Source organism: Danio aesculapii, chromosome 9, assembly GCF_903798145.1.
Source record: "Danio aesculapii chromosome 9, fDanAes4.1, whole genome shotgun sequence".
Taxonomy (NCBI): Eukaryota; Metazoa; Chordata; class Actinopteri; order Cypriniformes; family Danionidae; genus Danio; species Danio aesculapii.
In genome coordinates, this window is record NC_079443.1 from 50,356,690 (window position 1) to 50,382,024 (window position 25,335).

Here is a 25,335-nt window from a genome sequence, read left to right on the forward strand (position 1 = left end):
AAAACGCAAGCTTGATAAAGGTGACCCGTACCATACTGTACCACTCAGTGGAAACAGGCCATAATCAATAAATATTTGCACACTCGAAAGTATTCACTTTTTAGTCACAAAAAAACCTGTATATACTTTTCGGGTGTAGTATTGGTAGGTGAATAGTGATGCAGCAAAAGACACACAATTCAGCACTTTCTCAGAAGAGAACAAACGAGAGCGACAAATCCAACAGAACAGATCAGTGCACCACCGTCATCGCTTCTAATACAGTATTTATGAAGAAAAGACGGCTCATTTGCCACTGTTAGAGCTGTTGAGTCCTGCAGTCAGGTGTGTGTGTGTGTGTGAAGAGCTCAATTACACACACATTCACTGCTGGATTACAGACTGCCATCATCCTAATGCTTTTAACAGAGCGCTTCTGCTGTTCAAAGGCTTTGCTGAATAGTCAAGTGAAAACTGAAAGTCTTGTGTGGTGGAAAGGAAAGCACACTGTACAAAATATATGACGGAGAGTCACAACAACATGTCTTTTTAGTGTTACTGTTACTTCATTCATTCATTGACCTTTGCTGGGGCGCAGAGCGTATTTTTCTGTCCTTAAAAAAGCAAAAGTGGATTGGGATATGTCCTTAATGCTTTTGCGACATGTGCTTTAGACTTTGCGTCTAGATCGTTAAAGGGCGCCTATTTTACCCCTTTTTCAAGATTTAAAGGGCACATAGTTTACCTCGTGTGCCAGTTTAGGTTCAGTTTAAAACACAATTCAGATTTTTTTATTATAATGTGTTAAAAAGTGTCATGTTGGGGGCGTGTCCACAGCTCGCTGATTTAGGGGTGTGTTGCTTCACATGTAGATTAGTTTCGGCTTCCCGCCAATGTAACAAGGGGGCGGGGCCATGAGCTCATCCGCTCTGTGTTTGCAACGGAGTCTGACAGGCAGACTCAGAGAAGGAGTGAGAGGATCACCATTCAGTCGTACATGTACGACTCTGACACAGACCAAGCAGAGAGTACAGAATCATTTGTGTCTTTGTACAGTTTTACAGCCAACTGTGTGCTAGTTTCAAGCGCCGAGCTTGTACACAGAAACTAATAACCACGCACACTGAATTAACTTTGACTGAGGCACCGGATGCGCCGCTCGAAGCCGCGACACGGCACACCAGACACTCTCTGTGGCGCGGCAGAAACATGAAGTGTCCCGAATCGTTGCGTTTTTGAATTCTAAACATAGGTTTCTGCAGCGGTCCGCGGCGCCCAGCCGTCGACTTGAGTGTACCCTGATAGAAACCGATGTTTAGAATTCTAAAATGCATGCTAGTTAAGATCACAGGGAGCTTCTGGGATCGCGAGAAATGCAAACGGCTGAAGTATAAGGTAGACTCAATGAGAAGTGCACATGTTTGCAAACCTACCTAAAGATACAACCAATAATTCCGATTAGAGCGATAATGTGGAGAATATTGCTCTTGTGTTGAGCCCAATGAGCCTTGCATCTAAAATAGAGCTAGCGTGTTACTTTAGTCATATCGCTTCGACTCACGCTGAAAATGGCGGATGTGAATCTACAAACTGAGGATATGATGACGCGCCTGTCAATCAATATTGGTGGGCGGGGGGACCGCACTCCTACGTAAAGTTGCGGTCGATTTGAAAACCGCTCCAATTGGTCCACCGTTTTTTATGTTGTTAAATTGAAAAAAAAGCACTGGGTGTGCTTATATCACCCCAATTTGACAGTCTATACACCATACATGCACATATGTCTGTCCAAACAGCTTGAAAAGTAGATTTTTTTACCATAGGTGCCCTTTAAGATAAGTCTTTTGTGTCTCCAGAAAGTTTCATCTCAAAAAAACCCTTCAGATTACAGCTTTCAAAACATTAGAATTTTCTGCCTGTGCCTTTAATGCTGGTTCTCCCCACCCACCGTTCCCACGTGCCTGTCAGAATGTGTCTCAATCTCCACCTCGGCTGCGTCAGATAAACAGCACAGTGACAGACATGAAGGAAGCAGATCTCACGTAACGTTTATGTGAAATACTACTGTAAGAACGTTCCCAATGATTATTATTTGATGTATTTGTTGTGGAGTTGCAACGATGAGTCAAACACAAACACACACACAGACACGCACACAGAGCACGTGTTTAACTTTGCACTGTTTTTGCATGGCAAATGTGACAGGATACACATTAATATTCACTGCTGTATGAATATCTGTTACGTTAATGTACAAAATAAACCTGATTTAACATTTCACAAACTGGGATTGAAGCGTATTTTATTATTGTACTGACATGCGGCTGTGCTGAGGAAGTAAAGACGGTAAAATCGCTGTAATTCATTACAAACATGCACTGTTTTAAAAACGTTTTAAACTTGTAAAACTCATTCTTGATCACATCTGATGATGATTGATGATCACAGAGAGCTGAACAGATCTTTTAATCCCAGTTGCTTTGCGCACATCCTGTCTTGTGGATATAATTATATGAGTTACTACGGAGACATGTTAATATGTCAGCTCATGGTCTAACAGGGTTGTGCTTATTCTCTTAATAAGTTATGGGTGTGTTTGGAGCATGACGTGCATTAAACCAATTAGAGTCTCATCTCCCATTCAGTCAGTTGCATCATGCCATGGCGCATTTGCTATTTACATGGTGGACTTTGTAAGTGGAAAAACTGAACACTTCACTAGCGAGAAAACAGTTAAACAGAGCATCTGCAGCACGAGGATAAAGAACGAGCCTCCTCCATTCAGCCTCTTTACTTTCTCTTTACTATTTACTCTTTACTTTCGTGGATAAAAAAATGGTAGAAACTCACTATAGTGAAGAAATGTATTAGCTTACATATTAAATTTCGTTTGTTAAGCACAAAGATTTGTTTCAAAACTATTTCTAAATTCATTTCTAATTTCCAGCAAATGAATAAATGAACAATAATAATGAAGTGTGGTCAAACAGCTGAGTTATATTCAAACACACGTCCTGTTCTTATATGGTCCAAATCCCGATAGGTGGACAAATCCAAGCTTACTTCTACAAAAAAAAGTAAATATGCATATAATAAATAGTAATAATAATAATAATAATAATAATAATAATAATAATAACATTATACAAATGCAAATTGTCATGAATAAACTGATAGGGCCTCCTGAGGTAAAGAAGACATGGAGTCAGTGGTTTTTTATTTATGTAGAAAATGTAGAAAACGTGTAGAAAAATAATTTTTGCAACATTTTAATCCTTTAATTACTTTAATTTTTTTTTCAATGGTAAAGATATTTGTGTATTGCTGTATATCTGTGTGTATTAAGCAACGTGTAAGCGGTTCGGAGCACATAGGCGCATAACTAACCCGCTCTGCGCTGGACTTTAGAGCAGCTTTTAGTTGGTTAATGACACAGTCTATTTCAGTTTCTGAAAATAGCAACCTGCCAAAAATGCAACTTAACACACCTCCTTTTCAGACCGGCAACACCCCATGAGTCCACAAAGTGCCCAAATGGATTTGCTATTTAAACAACGTGATGCAAAACCTGATAATTAGAGTTGCGCTGGTCTGAAAATAGCAACAAATCACGCCAAACACGCCTTGTGCCTTATGCCCCATTCACTCGAGGCTTCAGCGTCAATGCTTTACAGAGGGCGTGTCTGAAGATGGGGCTGACGCGATCGTCTTAGTAGCATCAGCCAATGAAATTAGTCAGCAATAGGGTATATGCCGAGCTAGTATTTTTCCCATACTGAAAAACTTCCGGTGACCTGTTATTGTGAGTTTTTTTCCATTCTATACGGTTCCTTTTACAGCATCGATGTTGTAATGCAAGTAAAATGCATTCAGTTAAATAAACTTTGGCATTCATTTAATTGTTCATGCGTAAAACGAGACAAAAAGCTGTTTACTCGCACGCGACCGTCAGAATCGGCAGGCTAGCGCAGAAGCTCCATTGAATATAATGGGGTAAAATAAATGCTCATATTATAAAGACATGGCAGGGGAAATGTTATATAATGCAGTGCTTCGTGTACAATCTGAGACCCACTTTATATCAGATATCACTTTATATCAGATATTAAAAAAACTGACCTTAAATGCGCCGATTTCTGCATTGGCATAAAATTGACCGGAAGCGCTTAACCCAGGTTACTGGCAAATTCAAAGCCCTATTAGCATGCTTCGGCATATACCCTATAGGCCACTGTCTGAGCTGGTGTATTTGCATAAAGCGATCTGATTGGCTGACACTTCCGTCAGTGCTTGAAAAGTTGAGCAAGTCCCAACTTTTGCAGTGAGCAACACCTCTGAAGCGGCGCCGACGGATCCACAATGCAGTTCGGCAACGCCTGACGTCACCCATTTAAAGTGAATGGGAAGCGTTGAAGCTGTGAACGGGGTGTTATTGCGCCGGGTGGAGGGCCCCATGTCTTTTCAGTGCAGATTTATATCAGATCCTAACACTAAACAAGTGATAGACATATGTGAAATACATATGGAAAGTAAGGACATATCATAAAAATGTCTACGATGTATGAGAACATTTTAATGAAGCATTACATTGGTAGCATACACTGAGTGAGTAAAAGGCACGCGGCTGCTTCCTACGCTGTAAATGAACAGGAAATGCGCAAAATTAAACTATTTTGATCATAAAAATGATTTCAATTATTTGAATCAGACAGAAATTGCATTTATAGCACAGATCAGTGGACACATATTGATTTTATCATTAGGATACATCTCATGAGGACGATGACAGTGCCTCACTTGCCTCCCCTGACCGCACGTCCCTGGCCCCTATACATATGAAAGCGACACTGCTGTAGTTAGTGTCTGTTTAGTGTATAATTCAACAACAGTACACTGAAAAACACAGCTCTGCACATGAAATGATGATGATCTGATTTTGAAACCTTATGATTTGAACAATTATTAAAAAGTAGTGTAATTATTTAAAAAGTGCAGAAGAGTAAACTTTGGCTGTGAGAATCAGCATTCGCATTCAGGCTTTGTGAAGGGCATTAAGGCAAAGCATGTCCGAATACAGTACCTGAAGTGCATACTTCATCTTTCCGCATGGCGCCGTGTAGTTTTGTGCTGCTGTTTTTGTTTTGTCCTTAAGTTGAAGCGCTCAGATCTGATCCAACAGCTGCATGTATTGTGACTGATTCTGACAGCAGAGACTGTGGAGAAAGAAATTAATATTAATATCCCGCTCTGAGGGTCCAGACACAGCAAGCTTTTGAAATGTGAAGGAACTCGGGTATACTTTCTCTGAGATATACTGCATCTGCTGGAGAGAAATAAATGACAGCTGCTGTGAGATATACTGTAGTGGTGAAACTGTCATATGCTGCATTATGATGATGATTATGATGAGGCTGTGGATTTGTGACTGACAGCTGTCAAGGAATGCAATATCAGCAATTATTATGAGATATTTATTTAGTTTATTTTTATATAGATAAGTGTGGAGCTCAGTTTGAAAATGCACAAATCAGCAATAGCTTAAAAAGTGTTTACCTCATCTTCACATGGCAGCTTCAGAATTTAATATCAGCACAAATGGAGCTAAGGTTATTGAAAGTACACTGGAAAAAAGTTCAACTAATATACTGTGTGTCGAAAAGGGGACGGCACGGTGGTGGCTCAGTGGTTAGCACTGTCGCCTCAGAGCAAGAAGGTCACTGGTTCAAGTGCCAGCTGGGTCAGTTGGCATTTCTGTGTGGAGTTTGCATGTTCTCTCCGTATTGGCATGGGTTTCCCCCACAGTCCAAACACATGTGCTATAGGTGAATTGAATAAACTTAATTGGCCGTAGTGTATGAGTGTGACTGAGTGTGTATGGGTGTTTCTTAGTACTGGGTTAAAACATATGCTGGAATAGTTGGCGGCTCATTCCACTGTGGTGACCCCTGATAAATAAGGGACTAAGCCAAAGGAAAATTAATAAATATGTCGAAAGGCTAGTCATTTTAAATAAATAACATGTTAAACAGTGAGAATTATACTATATATAGAAATTCAATTACAATTATTTAAAGTAATTATAATAATTTATAAAACATAAGTTCTTTTTTCTAAGTAAAATGTAAAGTTTGTTAAACATAAATCATTTATTTGACAGATTATACATACTCTATATATTCTCTGATGTTACTTCTGTTAAAGGTGCTGTGTGTACGTTTGACAGCCAGTGGTTGAACTAGGTATTGAACTCCTGGATCAAAACAAAAGCAAGCGCAGGTTGCCAGATTGAGCACAGGAGGGAGTAATTTAAGTCATGTTCTAAATGAAAGCAACAGAGTTTTTGTCCTAACCAACACCTGAAATTTATATTTTAGAAACGGCTTCTATTTCTCACAGGTGAACAACAGAAAACTGACAATAATCCCCTCAGGTACACTTCATGTGCTTTATCCAGTGTTAAATGCTAACAATGTGAGTGTGAATGCCATTTTACTTGACATTTATTGCCATATACTGAAAGCGGCAGCAGATAGTTCAGCTCAGATCTTGAAAATAAAATAAACTGTTTGAAATTGAACTTCAGAACTAAAGACATAGTGATTCAGCATCTACATTTAATAATGTTAAAGAGGGTTATTATGTATTAAGCAGATTATAAACCTTACCATTTCGTTGGAGTGCAGCGAGTGCACTATTCTGTGCTTCTGAATGGCTGTATTTAAATTTCTGTCGTGTTTTGTCTGGTGCAAACAGCCAAATTGCTCATCACTGCAAATCTCGTCACAGACCAGGCCCGGATTAAGAATTCAGAGGCCCCTGGGCACAATGTCTTGTAGGCCCCCTACCTAGCCGCACCCCTATAGTTGAATTAAAAAATAAGATTAATATAATATTTGTTAAATAAAATTAATCTATAATGTATTGTCCGCATTTTTAAAATAAATGATATACAGTACATACAGTACATTTCTAGTCTACAGAGATTTAACTTATTTTTAAAGCATTTAAAGCACACTTTGATAAAAAACAAATACTAATACAACTAGTGAAAATTAATGGATTTTAATATACTTGTTCAAGTTCATTGAAGCAGTACTAAAAATTTATATTTAAGGGTATTTTTAATGTATAACTTCTACAAACTTATAATGCACATGATTTGGATATAACACCTCTCCAATCCAGTTCAGTTCTATAAATCTGAGTCCTCCATAATACACACACTAATTAATGATTCCTACTTGTCTTCCTCATGATGACGAGTAAGCAAAATCTGAAAAAAGAAGAACGTGTTCATCAGATGCTGGATTCGAAACGGGTTCACGATCGATCGCGTCAAAAGATTTGACAATACGCCTTAAGAGATACGCCACTCACGCTGCTGTCTGTTGCGCTCTTTAGCTATGTTGTCTCTGTCTGTCAAACGGTGATGGGCGTGAATCACTCAAACTAGTTTATTCCAACGAGGTGCGCTATTTGCACTTAATAGAATGAAATGAAACTGAAAAAGTTAATGCCTCAACTTTAAAAAAAAATTATAATTAAAATAATAATAATCCTTTTTAATTATAGGCGCCTTTCAAAGCACTCAAGCACTCAATCTGAGATTTAAAACTAGACATAGTTTCCACCTGGCATATGCGTAAAGGCGGTTAGTTCTATAACTTTGGTGCTGCACAACTAAAAAACTTGCCGCCAAATGACCATCTTAAAGTTTGGAACAGATAACAATACAGCAGAAGATGATCTCAGCGAGGAGTGTACAAATAAAGAAGATCAGGAAGATAGTGAAAGATTATACATTATTCTACCTCTTTATTAGTTTAAACTGTAAGGTGTCTGCTGCTTTTCTATCTGTTTAGTGGATTTAAATAATTACCTGCAATGCAGTGGCGCTGTATGTAGTGCTGTCGCCTCACAGCAAGAAGGTCGCTGGTTCGAGCCTCGGCTGGGTCAGTTGGCGTTTCTGTGTGGAGTTTGCATGTTCTCCCAGCGTTCGTGTGGGTTTCCTCCGGGTGCTCCGGTTTCCCCCACAGTCCAAAGACATGCGGTACAGGTGAATTGGGTAGGCTAAATTGTCCGTAGTGTATGTGTGTGTATGGATATTTCCCAGAGATGGGTTGCAGCTGGAAGGGCATCCACTGCGTAAAACATCTGCTGGGTAAGTTGGTGGTTCATTCCGCTGTGGCCACCCCGGTTTAATAAAAGGACTAAGCTGAAAAGAAAATGAATGAATAAATGATAAATAATTACTTAAATAAATAAATGAAAAGAAAGCTTTTGTGTGAAATTATGAAAATAAAAACATTATTTAATAATAATAACAGTTTTTAAAAACATGCAAACTATTATTATTATTATTAGTATTATTATTATTATTATTATTACTACATATATTATATTACTTATGCAAAACACTTTATTATATCGTGATAAGCGAATTGAGTTTTGTAATAATACCTCTAAATATAATATTGATAACAATAATTATAAGAACAGCAATGTTGATTATTATTATTATAATATCATGGTTATTCATTTTATTATTACATAGATAAAGAATTTAGCATATTGTGGCAATTTTGCAATCTTTTAAACAAAAATATTAATAATAATATATATTAATATATAATATAAATAATAATATTTATTATTGTTATTAGGGCAACGCAGTGGCGCAGTAGGTAATGCTGTCGCCTCACTGCAAGAAGGTCGCTGGTTCGAGCCTCGGCTGGGTCAGTTGACGTTTCTGTGTGGACGTTCTCCCTGTGTTCACGTGGGTTTTCTCCGGGTGCTCCGGTTTCCCCCACAGTCCAAAGACATGCGGTATAGGTGAATTGGGAATGCTAAATTGTCTGTAGTGTATGAGTGTGTGTGGATGTCTCCCAGAGATGGGTTGTGGCTGGAAGGGCATAAAAAATAATTAAAAAAAATAATACAAAATTAATATTACAAAATTATTATTATTAATATTATTATTATTATTATAAAAATTAAAATAACAAATAAAAATAAAAATAATAATGTCAATAACAACAAAATATAATAAACAAAACATTACATTACTATTACTATTATTATTATTATTAATATTATTATTATTATTATTACTATTACATATGTAAATATATTAGTATATTCTGGTGATGGAATTGAGGTTTGTACAAAAAATTATACAAAATTATATTATCATTTATTATAATTATTATTATTATTATTATTATTATTATATATTCTTATTATTATTATTGTTATTATTATTATTATACACAATTCAACCAGAATAAAATGCTGACTTCACATCACACAATCCTAATTTTTGTCTCTTTCACTGCTCCAGGTTTTGTCTCTGGGTGCCGATGTGCTTCCTGAATACAAGCTTCAGTCTCCGCGGATGGACAAGTTCACCATCCTGCACTACAGCCCCTTTAAAGCAGTGTGGGACTGGCTGATCCTGCTGCTGGTCATCTATACAGCCATCTTTACTCCATACACCGCTGCCTTCCTGCTGGATCGCGAGGAGCAAAAGCGCCAGGAGTGCGGTTATTCCTGCAGTCCTCTAAACGTAGTGGACTTAATAGTGGACATCATGTTCATTATAGACATCCTCATCAACTTCCGCACCACGTATGTGAACCTGAATGAGGAGGTGGTCAGCCATCCCGGGAAGATTGCTGTCCATTATTTTAAGGGCTGGTTCCTCATAGACATGGTGGCCGCTGTTCCCTTCGACCTGCTCATCTTCGGCTCAGGATCTGATGATGTAAGTGATGTATTTTATTCTTAAGCATCCCTGAGAACATTACATGATATTTAACTAAATATTTTTCAAGACACTAGTATTCATCTTAAAGTGACATTTAAAGGCTTAATTAGGTTAATTAGGCGAGTTAGGGTAATTAGGCAAGTCATGACTGTATATACTGTACTGTCCTTAATTTGAGCAGTTTAAGACTTAGCAACTTTTTCTACATTTGCCATTTGTACACACACACACAAAAGTGTACTTAATTCAGCAAAGTTAATATCTTGATATAACGACTTTATATAACGACTTGAAATCCTGAAATAATGACTTGATATCTTGAAATAACGACGATATATATATATAGACTTGATATCTTGATATAATGACTTGATATCTTGATATAACGACTTGAAATCTTGGAATAATGCCTTAATATCTTGAAACAACGACGATATATATAATGACTTGATATCTTGATATAATGACTTGATATCTTGATATAATGACTTGATATCTTGATATAATGACTTGATATCTTGATATAACGACTTGATATCTTGAAATAACGACTTGAAATCTTGAATTAACACCTTAATATCTTGAAATAACAAGTTAATTTCTTGAAATAGTGACTTATTATCTTGATATAATGACTTGATATCTTGATATAATGACTTGATATCTTGAAATAACGACGATATATATAATGACTTGATATCTTGATATAATGACTTGATATCTTGATATAATGACTTGATATCTTGATATAACGACTTGATATCTTGATATAACGACTTGATATCTTGATATAATGACTTGATATCTTAATATAATGACTTGATATCTTGATATAATGACTTGATATCTTGATATAATGACTTGATATCTTGATATAATGACTTGATATCTTAATATAATGACTTGATATCTTGATATAATGACTTGATATCTTAATATAATGACTTGATATCTTGATATAATGACTTGATATCTTGATATAATGACTTGATATCTTAATATAACGACTTGATATCTTGATATAATGACTTGATATCTGGATATGACTAGATATCTTGATATAACGACTTGAAATCTTGAAATAATGCCCTAATGTCTTGAAATAACGACGATATATATAATGACTTGATATCTTGATATAATGACTAGATATCTTGATATATTGACTAGACATCTTGATATAACTCGATATCTTGAAATAACGACCTGAAATCTTGAAATACGTTATTATCTTAATATAATGACTTATTATCTTGCTATAATGACTTGAAATCTTGAAATAATGCCTTTAATATCTTGATATAATGACTTAATATCTTGATGTAATGACTTGATATCTAGATATAACGACTTGATATATTGAAATAACGACTTAATATCGTGATATAACAAATTGAAATCTTGAAATAACACCTTAATATCTTGAAATAAGTTATTTTTCTTAAAATAATGACTTATTATCTTGATATAATGACTTGATATCTTGATGTAATGAATTCATATCTTGACATAATGACTAGATATCTTGATATAATGACACGATATCTTGATATAACGACTTGAAATCTTGATATAACGACTTGATATCTTGAAATAATGACTTGAAATCTTGAAATAACACCTTAATATCTTGAAATAACAAGTTAATTTCTTGAAATAATGACTTATTATCTTGATATAGTGACTTGATATCTTGATATAATGAATTGATATCTTGATATAATGACTCGATATCTTGATATAACGACTTGAAATCTTGAAATAACTACTTGATATCTTTATAATGACTTAAAATCTCAAAATAACACCTTAATATCTTGAAATAACAAGTTAATATCTTGATAAAACGACTTATTATCTTGATATAATGACTTGATATCTTGATATAACAACTTAATATCTAGATATAACGACTTAATATATTGAAATAACGACTTGATAGCTTGAAATAACGACTTGAAATCTTAATGATATGACTTCATATCTTGAAATAATGACTTCATATCTTGATATAATAACTTTATATCTTGATATAGATTTATATCAAGATATTAACTCATTATATCAAGATAATAAGTCGTTATTTCAATATATCAAATCATTATATCAAGATATTAAGTCGTTATTCTATTGTATTGTACACTGTATACGCACGCAAGCAAGAATTTACTGGTTGCAGTTCACAGAACAACCAGCGGTGTCACAAAAAAACAAGGATTTCTGTATTATTTATGATATAGAAGTCTCCATATAACACAGTTTGCTCATTTGAGACCTAAACTGTCTGTTTACCCTTGTATATATTTGTTTGTTTGCACCATATCCAGATCAGATCAGATCAAATGTAGCGTCCAGGTCAGAAAGCTCTTAGCGTTGATTCTTCCAAACACAACACAACTCTTTCTTTCAGTGAATCAGGGATTACAGCATCAGAATATACTGTATGATGTGTTTCTCTCTTTTTTTTTTCTTTTTTTTTTTGAATGGCTTTCATTTCTGAATCCATTTATTTGGATTACTGGCTTACCAAAGGGGAGTCAATGATTATGATGAGAGAGAGAGAGAGAGAGAGAGAGAGAGAGAGTGAGAGACAGAAAACTGATGTTTGAACAGCTTACAGGCTGAATCTCTGTCTGGATTGGTCTCTTGTTTATGTGGGCACGTCCATCATGTGAGCTTCTGGCACATCACAGCATATGGTTTCCCCATTTTGTGGTTCGTTCCAGCGACGGCCACTCTGTGCCACACACATGACCTGCGGACACAAGAAACACACACAGTGGCTTTTAAAATATTAAAGATTAGGACCTACTGGAAATGTCATTATTTGATGGCGTGCAGTATATTTTTAGACTATGGATGGTTTGGCTGCTTGGTCTGGCTAAGTGCAGTGCACAGCAGAAATGAGCATACCCATTTTTGAAAATTATTACTATTACTGTTATTACCATTCCTCAGTGAGGATAGCCTATTTGGTTCATTCAAACAATACAGTTGTATTAAACAGTTACATCCTTAAAATTAAGAGTTTGGTCAGCTAACGTTTTCAGGAATAGAAATATAATATGTTTAAACGAGTTATTGCAAGAAAAAAACAATACATGTCAACAAAAGTACAACAAACAACAATGTTTTACTTGCTAGAAGCATCCTACATCAAATATCATGCTAGCAATGTGTTAAATTTGGGATGTTAAAAACATTAGCCATTAATGCTAAATGTTAATTCATGTTATCAGTATGTTAGCAAATAGTTAAAATAGCATTAGCAACATACTAAAGCATGATTACTTTGACCTGCTCATTTAATTTTGCTCGAAAATGGTAAATTGTTAAAAACATGCTAACATGCTAATCATGTTAACCCTTTTAGACCGTGCGCAACAACCATTTTTCCCATCCTTAAAATAGCAAAAGTGAATTAGTAGACACCTTAAGAGAAACTGCACTGTGTGTTTTAGACCATACGCATTGATTGTTAAAATAGAGCCCCGTAAAACACACAATATTTTACCTGCTAGAAACATGCTATAGTATATCATGCTAGCAGTGTGCCAAATATTGGATGTTACTAACATTAACAGCTTGCTAAATGTTAATTCATGTTAGCGGTATGCTAGCAAATAGTTAAAATAACATTACCAACATACTAAATCATGGTAACTTCGACCTGTTCACCTTCAGCTTGGGATCTGGTGACGTAAGTGACACATTTAACCCTAATTTTGCTCACAAAATGGTAAATTGTTGAAAACATGCTAACATGCTAATCATGTTAACCGTTTTAGACCATGCGCTGGGCACGACAACCATTTTTACCATTCTTAAAATAGCAAAAGTGGATAAGTAGACACCCTAAGAGAAACTGCGCTATGTGTTTTAGACCATACGTGTAGATTGTTAAAACAGAGCCCCATATAACAAACATCAATATTTTACCTGCTAGAAACATGCTATAGTATTTCATGCTAGCAGTGTGCCAAATCTTGGATGTTACAAACATTAACAGCTTGCTAAATGTTAATTCATGTTAGCGGTATGCTAGCAAATAGTTAAAATAACATTACCAACATACTAAATCATGGTAACTTCGACCTGTTCACCTTCAGCTTGGGATCTGGTGACGTAAGTAACACATTTAACCCTAATTTTGCTCACAAAATGGTAAATTGTTAAAAACATGCTAATCATGTTAACCCTTTTAGACCATGCTCTGGGTACGACAACCATTTTTACCATTCTTAAAATAGCAAAAGTGGTTTCGTACACACCCTAAGAGAAACTGCGCTATGTGTTTTAGACCATACGTGTAGATTGTTAAAATAGAGCCCCATATAACAGACTGCTAGAAACATGCTACCGTATATCATGCTAGCAATGTGCCAAATCTTGGATGTTACAAACATTAGCAACATGGTAAGTGTCAATTCATATTAGCAGTATGCTAGCAAATAGTTAAAATAACATTACCAACATACTAAATGACGGTAACTTCGACCTGTTCACCTTCAGCTTGGGATCTGATGATGTAAGTGACACATTTAACCCTTATTTTGCTCACAAAATGGTAAAAAGTTAAAAACATGCTACTCATGTTAACCCTTTTAGACCATAATTGACCACTGTTTTTCCCATCCTTAAAATAGCAAAAATGGATTTGTACATGAATGAGAATGAGTATGAGAATGTGTGCTATGTGTTTTAGACCATGAGCCTAGAATGTTAAAATAGAGCCCCAAATAACAAACATCAATATTTTACCTGCTAGAAACATGCTACAGTATATCATGCTAGCAGTGTGTCAAATCTTAGATGTTTCAAACATTAGCAACATGCTAAATGTTTGGTCATGTTGGCGGTATGCTAGCAAATAGTTAAATAAAATTAGAAACATACTAAAGAATAGTAACTTCTACATACTCACCTTCGGCTTGGGATCTGATGATGTAAGTGACACATTTAACCCTACTTTATCTCAAAAATGGTAAATTGTTAAAAATATGGTAACAAGCTAATCATTTATTCATTCATTCATTCAATAATTTATTCATTCATTCATTCTCTTTTCGGCTTAGTCCCTTTATTAATCAGGGGTCACCACAGCAGAATGAACCACCAACTTATCCAGCATATGTTTTATGCAGCGTATGCCCTTCCAGCTGCAACCCATCCCTGGGAAACATCCATACACACTCATTCACACACATACACTATGGCCAATTTAGCTTACCCAATTCACCTATACCACATGTCTTTGGACCAACTCAGGCTCATTCTGAAAACGTTGTCCCGTGAACGTTTCTTCAAAATACATCCCGGGAGGTATGTATGGCTGCATTTAGTTTTTTTAAGCGAACGCTGCGGGGCGGTTTGACACCATTCCTTTTGGCGCTTACTGGCTGACCGCTTACCTCCATGTGGAGGGTTTAGCTTGTCGTATATGTCGGCGGACTTGAGACGCAGAGAGTTGACCATGACGACGGCGACCGGGTTCAAGTCCAGGGAAAAGCGGTTCCAGAAATCAGGTAAGACAAAAACAGAATCCAAAAAATAAAATGAACGAGTGAATAAACAGGGTTGAGAATGCAGTGAAAATTCGAAAACATGGTAGAAATCAGACGAGGGCTTTTCTTTTTCGACGAGTGGGTGGGCGGGGCAATCTGTAAAATTGATTGGGTTCATGGAAGGAGGAGGGTGGGTCAGTCGATTACAGTTGATACAGCGCGGGGGGTGACAGCGCTCGTGAGAGACATTCGAGATACGAATAAGCGCACACAGCGGCCTCTCGCAGATTCGCGAAAACAAAAACTGCAGCCATACGTACCTCCCGGGACGTATTTCTCGGTCTCTAGAAACGTCCACTGGAACACCCATTTTCAGAATGAGCCTGGGTTGCTTTGGACTGTGGGGGAAACCGGAGCACCCAGAGGAAACCCACGCCAACATGCAAACTCCACACCGAAACGCCAACTGACCCAGCCGAGGCTTGAACCAGCGAACTTCTTGCTGTGAGGCGACAGCGCTACTCACTTGGCCACTGCGTCACCCACAAGCTAATCATGTTAACCCTTTTAGACCATGCGTGACAACCATTTTTCCCATCATTTAAATAGCAAAAGTGGATTCGTACACGCAAAAGTGGATTCGAGCCTCATATAACAAACGTCAATGTTTTACCAGTTTTACATGCTACAGTATATCATGCTAGCAATGTGCCAAATCTTGGATGTTTCGAACATTAGCAACATGCGAAAGGTGAATTCATCTTGGCAGTATGCTAGCAAATAGTTAAAATAACATTAGCAACATACTAAGGCATAATAACTTCGACCTGCTCATCTTTGGCTTGGGATCTGATGATGTAAGTGACACATTTTTGCTCACAAAATGCTAAATTGTTAAAAACATGCAAACATGCGCCGGGCGTGACAATCATTCCTTAAAATAGCAAATGTGGATTTGGAAATGCCCCAAAAAAACTTGTGCTATGCGTTTTAGACCATGCGAGTATATTGTTAAAGTAGAGCCCCATGTAACAAACAGCAATGTTTTACCTGCTAGAAACATGCTACAGTATATCATGCTAGCAATGTGGCAAATCTTGGATGGTAGAAACATAAGCAACAAATGCTAGTAATAGTTAAATTAATATTAGCAACAAACTAAAGAATGGTAACTTCAACTAGCTCATGTTTGTGTCGGGATCTGATGACGTAAGTGATGCATTTAACCCTAAGTTTTCTCGCAAAATGGTAAATTGGTAAAAGCATGCTAAGATGCTAATCATGTTAAATGAGCTAATATATTTTCTTGCTAATATTTTTCCTCAGGATATTAATTTGGGTTTACTGATTTTTGATTGTGATCTTAGATTGTTAGATTAATTCCAGTTTTGTCTTTGGTACTCAATAATCTCATGTATATACACATATATTGTAAAGCATCGTATAGAAAATCTGAATTTAAACAAGAGATCTGTAAGGGGTGCACTCATTTATTCTGAGCACTGTGTATTGCTTTTATTGGGATGATGTTTTCTCAGGGGTTTTTTTGCACGCTCACAGTTTTTTAGCTCCAGCCGTCCAGAGGTGTCGAAGATCAGCCAATTAACAGAGCTCTCGCTCTCATCATCCTGCAGGCGCCACGCATCTGTCTCTGATCCCAAGCAGAGCTGGAGAAATCTGTGCGATTCTGTGCTCTGAAGTGCCTGAAAAGTGTGATTTTTCTGCAAGAATAATCTCAAATTTTTCACAGCCTGACAATAAGTTGTCAAGTAGATCCAAAATAACTATTACTTTACACAGGGTTCCCACTATAAGTTAAATGTCAGTTTTATTTCTCTTTCACTGCCCAAAAAGCAGACCTTCCATGACCTATGAGCTTGAGCAGATAAAAAGGAAAATATATCTTTAATTGCACGTCGTCACATCACGTCTTTTTAGGATACGATGCTAAAGCCAGAAGCAAAACTGTATAAATTGAAATGCCTTATTTCTTATTTCAGTGTGCTAGCAACTTGTCACATAATTCAAATAGCATTAGCAACATACTAAAGCATGTAACTTGCTAGCAAATGTTAAATTATGTTAAAAGCATGCTAATTATGTTAACATGATAAATTTTTAACTTTAATATTAGCTATTTGTAGGTGTTATTAGCATAATGTCTTCTGGAGGATACATTAGCATAACATTAGCAATTTTGTAGCAAAAAGCACTAGAAAAAAATTCAATAGGCCTGCTAGAAATATGCTAACAATGTGCTAAATTACAATAGAAACATGCTAGCAACATGCTAACAGCAAGTTGTAAATGTTGTAAATGCAACTTGTACTAAAACAAGTTTACAAACTTATAAAAAAAGTTAATCTAAACTTTTCGAAAGACAGAAGACTTTACTCATCTAGTTAACATGTTAGCAAACATGGTAGCAATGTGCTAATTCACAATAGAAACATGTTAACAATGTGCTAAAGCATGCTAAGAGCAAGTTATAAATGTTAAAATGTTAAGAAACATGCTAGCAACTTGTACTAAAACATGTTTGCAAGAATTTATTGACTTTTCAGGAAGATATTGTAAACTTTTTGAAAGCCAAAAACATGCTAGCAACCTGTACTAAAACATGTTTGTAAACTTTTTAAAAAGATATGATAATTTTTGTGAAAGCCGAAAGACTTTACTTGTCTAGTTAACCTGCTAAAAACAAGCTAGAAACTTGTACGAAAACATGTTTGCAACCGACTTTCCAAAAGCATTTAGGCTTGTAGACATGGTCAAGACAATCTGCTGCAGTTCAAACCAAGCATCAGAATGAGGAAGAAAGGGGATTTAAGTGACTTTGATTGTGGCATGGTTGTTGGTGCCAGATGAGCTGGTCTGAGTATTTCAGAGTATTTCATGCACAACCATCTCTAGGGTTTACAGAGAATGGTAAGAGAGAAAAAATCAAGTGAGCGGCAGTTCTGTGGGCGCAAATACCTTGTTGATGCCAGAGGTTAGAGGAGAATGGCCAGATTGGTTCCAGCTGATAGAAAGGCATCAGTAACTGAAATAACCACTCATTACAACCCAGGTCTGCAGAAGAGCATCTCTGAACGCACAACACGTCCAACCTTGAGGCAGATGGGCTACAGCAGCAGAAGACAACACCGGGTGCCACTCCTGTCAGCTAAGAGCAGGAAACTGAGGCTACAATTCACACAGGCTCAACCAAATTGGACAATAGCAGATTGGAGAAATGTTGCTTGGTCTGATGAGTCTCAATTTCTGCTGCAACATTCTGATGGTTGGGTCAGAATTTGGTATCAACAACATGAAAGCATGGATCCATCCTGCCTTGTATCAATGGTTCAGGCTGGTGGTGGTGTAATAGTGTGGGGGATATTTTCTTGGCACACTTTGTACCAACTGAGCATCGTGTCAACACCACAGCCTACCTGAGCATTGTTGCTGACCATGTCCATCCTTTTATGAAAACAGTGTACCCATCTTCTGATGGCTACTGCAAGCAGGATAACGCACCATGTCATAAAGCGTGAATCATCTCAGACTGGTTTCTTGAACTTGGCAATGAGTTCACTTTACTCAAATGGCCTCCACAATCACCAGTTCTCAATCCAATAGAGCACTTTTGGGATATGGTGGAACAGGATGTGTTGCTGACAAATCTGCAGCAACTGCGTGATGCTATCATGTCAATATGGACCAAAATCTCTAAGAAATATTTCCAGTATCTTGTTAAATCTATGCCACGTAGGATTAAGGCAGTTCTGAAGGCAACAGTGGGTCCAACCTGGTACTAGTAAGGTGTACCTAATAAAGTGGCCGGTGAGTGTATTTATAGTTTTATTTTAAAAGGTATTTGCATTTGAATAGATATTTATGTATAATGATGTATTCATGCATCTTATTTTTTTAAGCCATGGCTCTCCAGTGCAATATAGAGAAAAATATATCATGACCATTTTATGGTCAGCTGAAGCCTCTGTGTTCAGCCAGATGCATCTGATCTGCTGGTCAGTGGTCAGCGTGGTGTGTATATTTGTGCACTACTTAGGGAATGAGCTGAGCCAGGCAGATGGCAGGTGCCACAGATGCATCTCATTTACAGCAGATACAAAAAATAAATAAGTAAAAAAAAAAAACACACCAGCACTGACCACAGCTGCAATTACACTCAACATGATATTTGACAGGTTCCTATGATATATAATATACATTTGCATTTACAGTATAGCAATTTAAAGACTTTTAGCAACATCTGATATATACAAGTACTGTCAGCAAAGTGTGTGCATGTTTGATATAACATGTTAGCTAGATGCTACTACATGTTAGCAAAAGTACAGCAACCATCAATGTTTAACCTGCTGGAAACATGCTATATCTTGCTAACAATGTGCCAACTATTGGATGTTAGAAAATGTTGCAACATGTTAAATCATGTTAGCAGCATGCTAGCAACTTGCTAAATAATTTAAATAGCATTAGCAACATACTAAAGCATGGTAACTTGCTAGCAAAATGTTGAACTGTTCAAAGCATGCTAATCATGTTAACAAAATAGAAAATTAGCAGCAGCAGTATGTTTAAACATTTAAGAAATATACTAGGTTAGGGTAGGGTAAGATTAGTCTCACATAGCTAGACTATATATATATATATATATATATATTTCCCAGGGATAGGTAAAATATGTGCTAGATAAGTTGGCGGTTCATTCCACTGTGGCAACCCTGGATTAATAAAGGGACTAAGCCGAAAAGAAAATGAATGAATGAATATCTATCTATCTATCTATCTATCTATCTATCTATCTATCTATCTGTCTGTCTGTCTGTCTGTCTGTCTGTCTGTGTGTGTGTGTGTGTGTGTGTGTGTGTGTGTGTGTGTGTGTGTGTGTGTGTGTGTGTGTGTGTGTGTGTGTGTTATTAGCATAATGTCTTCTGTAGCTTACTGTATTTTGGCTTCACATACTTTAACTAGCAAAAAAATACTACAATGTTCAATAAGCCTGCTAAAACCTGCTATAAACTTGCTAGCTACATGTTAACAGCAAATTGTAAATGTTGAAATGTTGGAAACATGCTAGCAACTTGTTATTAAAACATGTTTGCAAACTTTTGAAAAGGTTCATTAAAACTTATCAAAGCTGAAAGTCTTCAATAACAAGTTATAAAAGCTGAAATGTTCGAAATATGAACTAAAACAGGTTTGCAACCCTTTATTGACTTTTCAGTAAGGTATTTTAAACTTTTCACAAGCTAAAACCATGCTAGTAACTTATACTAAAACATGTTTGCAAACTTTTCAAAAAGTTATTCTAAACTTTTCAAAGCCGAAAGACTTTACTTGTCTAGTTAACCTGCTAGAAACATGTTAGAAACATGCTAAAACATGCTAACAGCAAGTAATAAATGCTGAAATGTTAGAAATATGTACTAAAACATGTTTGCAACCCTTTATTGACTTTCAGTAAGATATTCTTAATATCTTATTTATAAACTTTTCGAAAGCCAAAAAATGCTAATAACTTGTACTAAACATGTTTGCAAACTTTTCAAAAAGATATTCTAAACTTTTCAAAAGCGAAAAACTTTACGCGTCTAGTTAACCTGCTAGAAACATGCTATCAATGTGCTAAAATCACAATAGAAACATGTTAGCAACATGCTAAAACATGTTAACACTAAGCTATAAATATTGAAATGCTAGAAATATGCTAGCAGCTTGAACTAAAGTTTGTTTGCAACCCTTTACTAACTTTTCAGTAAAATATTTTAAACTTTTCACAAGCCAAAGGCATGCCAGCAACTTGTACTAAAACATTTACCAAGTTCTAAACTTTTCAAAAAGCCGAAAGACTTTACTAATCTTTTTAACCTGCTAGAAACATGCTCGTAATGTGCTAAATCACAACAGAAACATGTTAACAACGTGCTAAAACATGGTAACAGCAAGTTATAAATGTTGAAATGCTATAAATGTTAGCAACTCATGCTAAAACATGTTTGAAACCTTTTATTGACTTTCCAAAAAGTTATTCTAAACTTTTCAAAAGCGAAAAACTTTACGCGTCTAGTTAACCTGCTAGAAACACGCTATCAATGTGCTAAAATCACAATAGAAACATGTTAGCAACGTGCTAAAACATGTTAACACTAAGTTATAAATATTGAAATACTAGAAATATGCTAGCAGCTTGAACTAAAGTTTGTTTGCAACCCTTTACTGACTTTTCAGTAAAATATTTTAAACTTTCCACAAGCCAAAGGCATGCCAGCAACTTGTACTAAAACATTTACCAAGTTCTAAACTTTTCAAAAAGCCGAAAGACTTTACTAATCTTTTTAACCTGCTAGAAACATGCTCGTAATGTGCTAAATCACAACAGAAACATGTTAACAACGTGCTAAAACATGGTAACAGCAAGTTATAAATGTTGAAATGCTATAAATGTTAGCAACTCATGCTAAAACATGTTTGAAACCTTTTATTGACTTTCCAAAAAGTTATTCTAAACTTTTCAAAAGCGAAAAACTTTACGCGTCTAGTTAACCTGCTAGAAACACGCTATCAATGTGCTAAAATCACAATAGAAACATGTTAGCAACGTGCTAAAACATGTTAACACTAAGTTATACATATTGAAATGCTAGAAATATGCTAGCAGCTTGAACTAAAATTTGTTTGCAACCCTTTACTGACTTTTCAGTAAAATATTTTAAACTTTCCACAAGCCAAAGGCATGCTAGCAACTTGTACTAAAACATTTAAAAGTTCTAAACTTTTCAAAAAGCCGAAAGACTTTACTAATCTTTTTAACCTGCTAGAAACATGCTCGTAATGTGCTAAATCACAACAGAAACATGTTAACAACGTGCTAAAACATAGTAACAGCAAGTTATAAATGTTGAAATGCTATAAATGTTAGCAACTCATGCTAAAACATGTTTGAAACCTTTTGTTGACTTTCCAAAAAGTTATTCTAAACTTTTCATCTAGTCAAATGCTGTAATTTTACATGTAGGTCTTTCATATGAGGTCAAGCATGATGAACAATGGAGAGTCCATCATATCGGCATGTCCAGCAATAACTCAGATGGGCTAATGAGTTTTTAATGGGCAGCTCATGACGAATGCAGCAGGGCCCACGTGAGAGCACACAAAAAGCCCACGTGCTCCGCTCCGCATGCAGGCTCGCTAGCGCCCTGTCAACGCTCGTATGCATGCTAAGCATCGCTGTCAGACGCATCCGTTAAGACACTTTCTAAAAATACCCGGTGTGGGTGTTAACCTCGCTTTGTGAGGCCGCCGTATAATTGCCAGCAAAACAAATGATCTCCCACCAGGGGACGAGTGAGTGAAGATGTTGAAGGAGTCACCGCAGTGTCCCGTGTCTTTATCTGGTGAACAGATTTCACCTGCAAATGAGGATTTATCTCTTTTTTTTCCTGGCTCAGTCTGATAACACGCCGTTCACCAAGAGCTGTATGAGATGCAGAAGGAAGTTCATTACCCGCATCTCTCATGATGGGGTTTATTTTATGCTCGCTGGTGCGAAATTTTGATGAGATGGATCTCTGGTGTTAGCAGGCAGAGCCGCGTGTAATGGGCTAAAATTAAACACGATTATCAAAATATTAATTAGTGTATGCAGATATGTTACAGATATGAGCTTTGGGTATTTGAGCACAATGCAATTCAGCTCCAATGCTGTTAACTGTGGATAAATAAAGCTATAAGAGATCTCGGCTTTGTTGCAAATCCTAGTAAGCCTTTTGTGTGTTATATATCCAGTGCATTCGGAAAGTATTCATAGCGCTTCACTTTTTCCACATTTCTTTATATTACAGCCTTATTCCAAAATGGATTAAATTCATTTATTTCCTTAAAATTCTACACACAATACCCCATAATGACAATGTAAAATAAGATTTTTTAAAAGCTGAAAATCACATGTACATTAGTATTCAGAGCCTTTTTGGTCAACACTTTGTTGATGCACCTTTGGCAGCAATTAGCCTCAAGTCTTTTTAAATATGATGCCACAAGCTTGGCACACCTGTCTTTGGGAATTTTTGCCCATTCCTCTTTGCAGTACCTCTCAAGCTCTATCAGGTTGGATGGGAAGCGACGGTGTAAAGCCATTTTCAGATCTCTCCAGAGATGTTCAATAGAATTTAGGTCTGGGCTCTGGCTGGGCCACTCAAGGACATTCACCAAGTTGTTGTGAAGCCACTCCATTGATATTTTGGCGGTGTGCTTTGGGTCATTGTCCTGCTGGAAGACAAACTGTCGCCCCAGTCTGAGGTCAAGAGCACTCTGAAGCAGGTTTTCATTCAGGATGTCTCTGTACATTGCTGCATTCATCTTTCCATCTATCCTGACTAGTCTTCCAGTTCCTGTTGCTGAAAAACATCCCCACAGCATGATGCTGCCTCCACCATGCTTCACTGTAGGGATAGTATTAGCCTGGTGATGAGCGGTGCCTGGTTTTCTCCAAACGTAACGCCTGGCATTCACTCCAAAGAGTTCAATTTGAGTCTCATCAGACCAGAGAATTTTGTTTCATATGGTCTGAGAGTCCTTCAGATGCCTTTTGGCAAATTCCAGGTGGGGAGTGTCTTCCGTCTAGCCACTCTACCATACAGGCCTGATTGGTGGATTGCTGCACAGATGGTTGTCCTTCTGTAAGGTTCTCCTCTCTCCACAGAAGAACGCTGGAGCTCAGACAGAGTGACATTGATCACTTCCCTGACTAACGCCCTTCTCCCCCGATCACTCAGCTTAGATGGCCGGCCAGCTCTAGGAAGAGTCCTGGTGGTTAAACATCTTGAAAAGTGAAGCGCTATGAATACTTTTCCGAATGCACTGTAAAATACACATGTGCATGGCATCACTTATTTCAGTTTTATGTCAATAATTGGTGTATGTTATCATTTATGTTTTATTCGCTTAAAGGGGGCTTATTATGCCCCTTTTTACAAGATGTAAAATAAATCTCTGATGTCGCCAGAGTGTGTATGTGAAGTCACCTGAAAATACCACACAAATAATGATTTATAACATTATCTTTGAATGCCTCATTCACACTAGCAGTCCTTGTAGCTGTCTGTTGCTTTAGGTGGCAACCTGCTGCAAACAGGTCTGTGTAGGTTTACAGCATGGAGAATACAACCGGCCTCTGAGCGAGCTGAGAGAGGATCACGGGATCTCTACTCGTGCTCCTATTGGCTGTCGCTTAAGAAAGTCGCTCGTCATTTGCATAAAGTTGAAGGATTCTCAACTTTGTCGCATAAATCAATACATAAAAGTTCAATATGCTAGAAACATGCTAGCAATGCGCAGCAGTAGCATGCTAAAACATACTAAAACATGGTAGCAGGATGTGTTGAAATGTGCAAACATTCTAGCATTGTTCCAAAACATGTTTTTAATGTTTCTTAAACTTCTCAAACGAAAAAAAAAACATACTATAGTAACTGATAGTAAATACTGTGTTTTTGAACCATACTATAGTAAAATACTTGAATTACCTGTTGTTGTTATTCTATAGTTGCTATTGTAACACAACAGCAATACTAACAAAAAAACAACACAATTCTGTACTAAGTTTTATAAAACTATATATATTATGCTACATACAATTTACAGTTTACTGTAACTGAAGTATACTATAGTACTTATTATAGTTTAACTGTTTATAGTAGTTAATACTACAGTATGTTGTAGCATTTTTAAAGGTGCAGTATGTAAGTTTGACACCCAGTGATAAAACTCGGTATTGCATGCCTGGTTCAAAACACCCGCAAGTGCAGGTTGCCAGATTGATGACAACATCAGGAGTGTGCCTGACTGTCAAGCCTAAATGCTGATTTAAGGCTGATTTAAATCATGTTCTAAATAACAGCAACGGGACACGATAGAAGGAATATTTTCATATTAAAAGGAGTTTGAACTCGGAATTGAACTCGGGTCGCCAGGAGTGCATGTGTCAACGCACTAACCCCTACAACCATTGGCGCCGACTTCAGAATCAGGACTTGAATTTAACCAACACATATGAGTGATTCAGCATGTACATTT

General features: G+C 36.7%; 1 protein-coding gene across 1 annotated transcript in view; it reads left to right on the forward strand.

The window, feature by feature from the left end:
* LOC130235493 (potassium voltage-gated channel subfamily H member 7) overlaps positions 1–25,335 on the forward strand; it is a 183,747-nt gene that overhangs the window by 91,511 nt on the left and 66,901 nt on the right. The window contains exon 9 of the mRNA XM_056466081.1: positions 9,320–9,742. Within this exon, the coding sequence (XP_056322056.1) occupies positions 9,320–9,742 (423 nt within the window). The remainder of the gene's footprint in view (positions 1–9,319; positions 9,743–25,335) is intronic.